The following is an 8,644-nucleotide window of genomic DNA, read 5'->3' on the forward strand; positions in this document are numbered from 1 at the left end:
AGCGATTAGTTTGTTTATACAGGAAGGAACTTAACGCTGTCACTGCAAATAAACACTTTTTCACCAAGTATTAAATACTGTTTCGGTTAAACTGTTCAATATATCAGTCATCCCGTATCACCACTTTATTAAATAGAAACTTTTTTATGGATTTTAAAATGATGATATCATTATTCTTGATTATTACCTTCATTATTAAAACATTTCTGGCAAAAAAAATTGATATGAAATGCTGCAGTGGAACTGTGTTTAATAAAAACCTTTATAAATTAATTTCACACCATTTAAACATTGTGCTACAGATTGTGTAGTAATAGTCAAAGGCAAATACATACACTTTAAATAGGTTTATTTTACAGTATAATGCTATAAATATATTTATTATGCACATTATGTGTCAGTGGCAATTAGATTTAACTGCAAAGTTTCTGCAAAAAGAAATATCATGTTTTGTTTACACGATAAGAATCTCTACACAAACACATACTTCTTATCTTTTAAGGATGTTAGTCCTCTAAATGCGGTATAATCAGTGACCTGCGTTTGCATTTGCAGTTTATATTTTTCACTCCAGAACATAGAAGTAAATTGTAAACTCCATAAAATTAATTCCCCGTATTTTTATTACCCAAGGCATCAAAATGTCTTACTCCAGCCCGAGTGTGTGTTTATTTATCTTTCCGTTCGTTATTCGGATTCGGATTAATAACACACACTGCACAATCATATTTAAACATGCTCATAAAACAATAATGATATTGTATATCCTCTAAATGCAAAGTAATTGAGATGAGGTAAAGGTGTGCGTCTATGTAACACTTCCACCTGTCAGGCTTCTTGTCACGGTCTCGGTGATGGAAAGTGATCAGGCGTGTCGGGAGAAGCTTCTATCTCCATCTTCTCATGTTCTCTCAGGGGTATAGGACAACGAAGAACACGAGTGGGAGGATGGTAGAGGGGAAAAAAACAGATGCGATGGGGGAAGTTTCAGTGTGTGTGTGTGTGTGTGTGTGTGTGGGTGATGTACGCAGGGTCTGACGCCTCCTTGAGCATGTTATAATACAGATCAGCTGAGAGATATAAAAGCGACAGCTGGATCGGCCTACAGAGAAAAAGCGCTCACTGTAAAGCAGCTGTTTCTGAAGGTTGGAATATCCTACAGGTAAGTTTTGCAAACATATTATTATAGCAATACTCTGTGATTATTCATAAATGTTTTTTAAAAGTACTTTCTGTATTGTGGTATAATGCAATTTAGTGAAAAGCAACTTATAGGCAGGTTATAGTTTGACATTGTTTGAGGGGAAGAGTTGAGAGAAAACCACTGGTTTAAGAAATTATGATAATAGTTGGCTATATAGGTTCATTGTGGTTCAGTTGTTTACTTTTGCTTTTTATGGTTTGCGAAGTAAGCTGGAAAAACAAACCGATTCACAGAGTCCCTACAAAGTTACTGACATGCATTAATTTTATTGAATAAAACTACAGTTTAAAACCAATTTTGCGACACTTAATTGCATTTAAAGTTAGATACTTAGGCTGGACACTGGCCAATCTATTTAATCTTTTCATGTAGGAAACAATGCTCAATAACAGAAAACCTATAAGCAAGTGGTTTGATTTCAGAAAACTTCTGCAAATTTAACCTGTACACATTTCCGTTAATGCATATGATTGATGACTGTAACTATGTGGATGTTTCTATAAAATGTCAGTGTTTTGTGCAGTACTCCGGTATGGTGGTCCCGGGTGGTCCTGCATCTCGGTACATGAGCACTGAGCAGCAGCAGCAGCGCTCCTTTCGCCTGCGCTGGATGTCGCTGTTGATCGCGGCGCTTCTCATCTTGTCCGCAAGCGCCACCTGTGCGCAGTGCACCACTGTGGAGCAAGATCTACACATCGTTCACAACGTCGACAACAGAAGTATGTAAATACAAATGCTCTCATATACATAGTTTTAAGGTTTGGACCCACCATGCGGTTCCTTAATTAGTTTATGCATGTTTATAGGTCAAGTTCTCATTTGCGCTAGATCTGATTTTGCCTACATAAAGAAATCCTGTCAATATTGATTTAAATAATTAAATGAAGATTTAGGCTCTTAATCTAGACCAAATTTATTGCTACACACATAATAATAACAATTAATTGAATGAAACATGTGCAGCCTAATGATCCATGACGTTACTGTGCAACTGAAGAACTATGAGGATGGATTTAATTTTAATCAATGCACCAGTCTATTACAATGGCTTGGGGATGCAATTTGCAATACAGTTCTGCATTTACGGACCCATCACAGAACAGCACACCTTAACAATGATCAAACTATAATGAATGGAGATTTGGTGTCACCCAAATGAGGATGGGTTTCCTTTTAGGTTCCTCTAAAGGTTTCTTCCTCAAACCATCTCCGGGAGAGTTTCCTTGTCACTGTCGTCACTGGCTTGCTCATTAGGGTTATACTTATATGGAAAAAATGTATATATTATAACCTATTATTTTCTGTAAATCTGCTGGAACATTGTCCACTGTTAAACCCAATACAAATATGAATACAAATAAAATTGAAATAAGTCTAAATTGTTATATAATGTTTAAAAGCTTAATAGAAAAAATGCAAAGTGACTCACACCCCTACTGTTTTTTCCCCTGTGCACTCATATTGCTTTCCCCTTCTACACTACAGGTCCTGAGATTGACCCCTTCTGGTATGTAGGTCGTGGTGTGAGACCCATCGGCCGCTTTGGAAAGCGTGAGAGTGATGCACAATTACAGAATGCACTCCTGCTGCTGCTGCTCAGCGCTCTGAGAAACACTGAAAGTGCACGCAACGAAGTCTCCTCCTCGAACATGGACTATTACCCAGAAGTGCACAAATCCTATACTTGAATCAGAGGCAAAACATATTAGTTATTATTACTTGAAGGAAGATCAGCAACTAATTCCACTTGAGATGAGGTAGCTTATTAACATACCAATACATAACTATTTTATTATCCAGACCACAGAGGAAATATTATATTCAAAACCAATAGCATGTAAAATGAACACATTTTATGTTACATGTAAAATTATTAATACATTTTCTTTACACAAGGACTCCAAATAATTAAATACACTAAAATGGAATAATAAAAATTCAGTAATACTACAAAAGTTGTAAAGTAAGACCTGTGCTAAATGTCTCACTTCAATTTATAGTAATTGATTATTATTATTATATGAATTGTCTCCAAATACCATGTTTTTTTAAGACATTTACCAAATGTCTTAGACCATAATTTCTTTTATCTTAAGTTGCTGTGTTTTCACTTCTAATGTTACATAATGATTGAATATATGTACATATGCATCAATGCAATCTATATTCATAATTAAATGAGTAAACACATGCAAGCTTGAGCATGTTATTGTGTTATTGAAAATGAACCACTTCAATTTCTATTTAAAGCAAACTACCATTCAATGTAAATGTCAGGTATATAAACTTTATTCATGTCTTCTTTTTGTCAGTCAGAACAAATTTGGCAAATAGAAATCAGAGCATATTTTCATTGCTTTGATTGTTTTCTTCTCTTTATGTGAAAATGCAATGGCTTAGAATGACACAATGAAGTGGAAAAAGGGAATGCAGTTGCTAGTCTTCACCTTCTCTCTTCTTCTTCAAAAACAAGTGGACCATCAGAAACTGGACACACAATGTGCAGCACACAACATGCGATACTGACAATTCTTGTAATTCTTACTAACACATCCTGAATATCACTAACACATCCAAACAAACTTCTTTTTACAATAGAAAAATACAGAAACATTTTCTACATCTTGACTGTGCCTTTTCTTCCAAATATTGTACATCTAAGAGAAAACATGCATTTTTACACAGACATCATTATAGACAACTGTGAACAGGACCTATTTGAGATGGAAAAACAAAAAACAAACAAAAAACCCAAACGTGTCATAATATTAATAAAGAACAAAAACACAGAGTGAGGAAATAAAAATTAAATCCATAATTAAAAATATGTAATTATATTTACCTAACACTGCCTAAAGCCTTCTGTCACTGCAGAATTTTTCCCATGAGGATTACTGAAAGTCTGCTTATATAAATGACAAAACAAACTAATTTGTTTATTATGAGATTGTGTTGATTAGTTTTAATTTTTAAAGGTGGACTTCCTCAGCCTAGACCCACCTGAAGCAAAACAACATACAATATCTAAAAAAGTACATTGGTTGCAAAATGAAGTCTCATAACTTTTTAATTAAGTTCAGATTAAAGGATTAACTTGTATGGCCTTCCTGAATTGTATATCATTTGCCACATGTAGGTGGACTGTACGTGTTTCGTGTTTCTGTGGCCTGCCGAATTTTGCTTGGATTGTGGATATTATAGTGAATTATGAGTTCTTCTAACCACCCATTACCCTACACTGATACTGTATGCCTGAAGCAATCACTGAAAGTGATCATGTTGCATGCATAACATTTGTTGTGGGTGACTGTGGTGGCTTATTGTTGATACTTTTAAAGCCTTTAATGCTTTTAAATTTCCTTTATAAGATTGTCTTATTTAAAAATACTAAAATACAACTTCTTGTAAAAATCATGCACAAGATTTTTTGAATTTTCATTCTGGATGAATATGTGCTAAATACAGGTAGGAACTAAAAAGCTAGGACACTGGTGAAACCAGACAACCCTGTACTGTAGGACTAATCCAAAGAATTCCTTGGAGACAGTTATTTGCATTTGTTGCTTTAATCACTTTAATTTGCATAGAATTAGAAACATTTATAAAAAAAGGATCTCCCTATTGGAGAGCAGACCTCTCTATGATCCTAATAAAAAAACAAACCTTAAGGGACCCTTTTATTTAGGAGTGTAGCTGCTAAATAGGCTGAAGGTATGTAATTAGCAGAAGTTATGATTTTTCTTTCCGATGCAACATCTATGGATGTTGTCTCATATAAATAAGAATTTAAATGGTTAGTGCCAAGCATGTAAAGCAGCAGAGCATTTTTATGTCAGAATTCTTTGTTCTACATTGTTTTTTCGATATGGGGGCAGGGTCACAGGTGACATCATGTGATGTCAATGTAGTACTAATGTAGTACCCAGAAAGCAACTCTCCAAGTTAATATCGGTAAAGGTTTGTTTTTATGTGCCATGGCACGGTATTTTTTGCTTGTTTCTCATTGATTGTGAATGCTGGAAGTTCACCAACAGTTTCAACAGAGCCTGAATTCTGCAGTTCTCACAGAATTCAAAGTGAAATTTAAGAATGTAGGGTGTATTCAGTTCAGTTTTATTTTTATTGCGCTTTTAACAATGGACATTGTACTAAAGCAGCATAGGTGTGTCCGATATGTCATATGGGCATGTCAGACAAACAATGGCTGAGCATTGAGTGGTAGAAATGTCCCCAATCATTTTTAATAGGGGCTGGAATGTCATATTTTTTTCAGAATTTCGAGCAAAATTGTGGAACCTAACCTATTCTATACAAGCTATAAGCCTGTTTGTGGACACTTGGCTAACACCCCCCCAACCACACACACACACACACTTAATAAAAGATTAAAGGTGTGTGTATGAGTCAGTCATGTTAATCTGTGTTGCAATGTATTATTTCTGAATCACAAACAATCTCTCACAGACAATACTGTGTCACCAATAATTTCTCACACAGGAAGTGCTTTAAATATGAAGTGCTTTAAATCCCCCCCTCCTTATCCACAATAATTACTGAACACAACAATTGTAGTATAAATGCATGTAGATTGAACAAAGTTTCATAGCTGTGTCAAAAAGGTCCTGCAGTAGTTACTATTGTTTAGTTCTACCATGACATTTCACACATATAACATTCTTACCAAATACAGTTTGGCCTCTTTTAGGAACACATATCATACACAATAATTTTTTTTGTCACTGACATACAGAACCAGAATTCACACACCTAGAACACTTCAGCAACACATTTTCAGAATGTACAGCAATGTGACAATTACAACATCTTATATGTAAAACTTTCTGTTTAATGGTGTGTATGTAAATATACTCTGTGATGATTTGCAGAGGAGTTTGGACTCCTTTAAGGCTTAAAAACTTGAGTGAGTCATTGGGAGATGGAACACAGATGTGTAATAAAACTCCACCATATAGTTACAAATGTTCAGGGGCTCTTGAGTGAGATCCAGTAGAGAAAAAAGTTGCAGTTGCACCAAGCAAACACTGATAGTCCCAGTATGCTTCCAGCGGATGGGTGACGGATGAGGTGGCAACTTCATCTATATGGAATCCAATAAAATCTCAATTTTTCTCTTTCATTTATCAATCTTTTTTTCTCTTTTCAGAAACTGGTAAATGGCTTATGAGCTGTATCGGAACAGATTTTTGGATCAAGGCACTGGTGTGGGCCTGATGGTCAGTAGACAGAAATGGCAAGATGAAGCTAGATGAGGCTGAGGTTTAAAGACCAGGATAGAGGCTGACTGTTAGTGTCAAGGCTGCAAAAATCTTGACTCTGCCACTGATTTTTCTAGACAGAAAAAAAAACATGTTTAATAAGGACAAAAGTTTCCAACAGAGCAGCAATTCCCAACCCCATATAGTGTGAAAGCAGAATTGGAAAATGGATGCTACCATGAATTAGATGTGGTTCCACTCTTAAGACATTTCTATAAAGACAATCATTATATAAATTCACTGTAAGTTGTTTCCCTAATACCTACACAAACAATTAACAAAAAAATATTTTGAAGTTCAAATGACACACTACTGTCTACAAACAACAAAATCCAAAATCTATGAACCATGTTCACTATGCTTTTATACATAACTACAAAATAAAAAACCTACTAAAATAGTGCAGCAAGATGCTTGGCTACATACAATAACAAAAAATACATTAGTTTTTGCCTTTCACGCTTGAAGATGAATGATTAATAGTGAACAGCCTTAATCAGAGATAGACCCAAAGGGAAACAACACTAATTAAAATGGAGATCTTTAGAAATAATGATACAAGGGCAAGGGAAGAGAATGTAAGGGGAGTAAAAAGGATACTATTGACTTATTCAGGTTCTCTAATGGACAGTGTGCTACTCACTCTGATGCGTACATTTAGCTGCACATTACATTTTCCTGTTTACATTTTTTTCTTCTATATTTATATTCATAATCAAACTGTTTAATCCCATGTAGTGGGGAAAAACATTTCTCTGATTAACTCCAGTGAAATGAGAGGGGGAGATGTCATTCTTGTCTATACAAAAGAAAATGGTTGCTTTATGGATCTTAACATTGATCAAAAGACACACACACACACACACACACACACACACACACACACACACACACACACACACACACACACAAAATGGTTAAAATGGTTAAAATGGTTACTTAGATGGTGTGAAACACAGGCATGAAACAATAAAAAGAGGTTACAGAAACTTATGTCTACAAAATGCATTATTTTTTTAGTTTAGAATCAAATAAAGCAGCATTATGCCTAAATACAACTTGCTGAAATCAGCATTAACCCATATTAGCACTAAACTGTTCTCAAAAGGTACCTGATTTTTGTGTAGGTACTTTGTTATATTCAACTATAGCTGAATATAACAAAGTACCTACACAAAATCAGACAATGGAAAATGTATGCTTTATGCTGTGTTGCTAATTGGGTTCCAATAGATTTGGTGTAAAAATTCAAAAAGTCATAAGCATCATAATGTTTTTTCAGTCCTAGATATTTATGATTTCATGCTTTTTGATTTTTATAAACATTAAATAAAATTCAATGTTCCAGTAAATTGTTTGTAAGTCCACAACATAAAATAAAATATGGCATAGATATGCTGGCATGTACTGGCAACTGTAAAAACACATTTAAACTGCATGAAAATGTGAAAAAAAAATTAATCCACAACATCAGTATGTAAACATATCAGTATTTGTCAATTGCACATGACTAAATCCATGCAAATATGTTGGGTGAACTAGGGTGAAGTTGAAAACATTTAAATGTGCTATTTTACCTATGGCAGGTGGAGCAGGTAGCTTCCTTCTCTGGTGACGTGAGGAATCCAAAGTCTGAGGCTAATTAATATAGATTTAAGTTAAAAAAACATGCATCCATATATAAAATTAAAGGCACAAAATTTTACTTCAATATAATTTAAACTACTATGTGCTTACAATCTTAGCAATCTGGCCCAAACAAATATCTTAAATGAAAACAAAGAAAGAAACAATAAAGGGAAAATAAACAAACAAACAATTCTTAAACAAAGGGAACATTTTTTTTATTAATATGCCATGCAATCAAACCCTCTAAGAGCAGCAGGTGTGTAATTTCTAGACTCATTCGAATTCCCACTCATAATGACGAATATAAATGAAAACAGAATACATTGACTTGCAAATAATAAAAAAATCAGATAAACCCATATTCAGAATAGAACATAGAAAATATATCAACAAAAAAATCAGGAAAATAAAATTATTAAAAAGAGAAGAAGGAACATTTTCCAACTAATTAGGTTTATTAGTAACAAATAAGTAACATGATTGGGTATAAAATGGGTATCTTAGAGATAAAATTGCAAAAAAGATATCAACTACA

At 34.2% G+C, this 8,644-nt stretch overlaps 2 protein-coding genes across 5 annotated transcripts in view; one reads left to right on the forward strand and one right to left on the reverse strand.

The window, feature by feature from the left end:
* Positions 1–1,034: 1,034 nt before the first annotated feature.
* Positions 1,035–3,182, forward strand: prlh2 (prolactin releasing hormone 2). The gene is made up of 3 exons (XM_046833990.1): positions 1,035–1,162; positions 1,728–1,923; positions 2,690–3,182. The coding sequence occupies exons 2-3, from the start codon at positions 1,737–1,739 to the stop codon at positions 2,890–2,892; spliced, it is 390 nt and encodes a 129-aa protein (XP_046689946.1). The 5' UTR covers positions 1,035–1,162; positions 1,728–1,736; the 3' UTR covers positions 2,893–3,182.
* A 295-nt stretch (positions 3,183–3,477) lies between these two features.
* Positions 3,478–8,644, reverse strand: part of myripb (myosin VIIA and Rab interacting protein b) — a 117,845-nt gene continuing 112,678 nt past the window's right edge. For all 4 annotated transcript variants that reach the window (XM_046833848.1, XM_046833850.1, XM_046833849.1 and 1 more), the window contains 2 exons: positions 8,058–8,118; positions 3,478–6,553 (listed from right to left, as the gene is read on the reverse strand). In XM_046833848.1, coding sequence (XP_046689804.1) covers positions 6,516–6,553; positions 8,058–8,118 — 99 coding nt within the window. In that variant the 3' untranslated portion in view covers positions 3,478–6,515. The remainder of the gene's footprint in view (positions 6,554–8,057; positions 8,119–8,644) is intronic.

Source organism: Silurus meridionalis, chromosome 21 (genome assembly GCF_014805685.1).
Source record: "Silurus meridionalis isolate SWU-2019-XX chromosome 21, ASM1480568v1, whole genome shotgun sequence".
In the NCBI taxonomy this organism is placed as follows: domain Eukaryota; kingdom Metazoa; phylum Chordata; class Actinopteri; order Siluriformes; family Siluridae; genus Silurus; species Silurus meridionalis.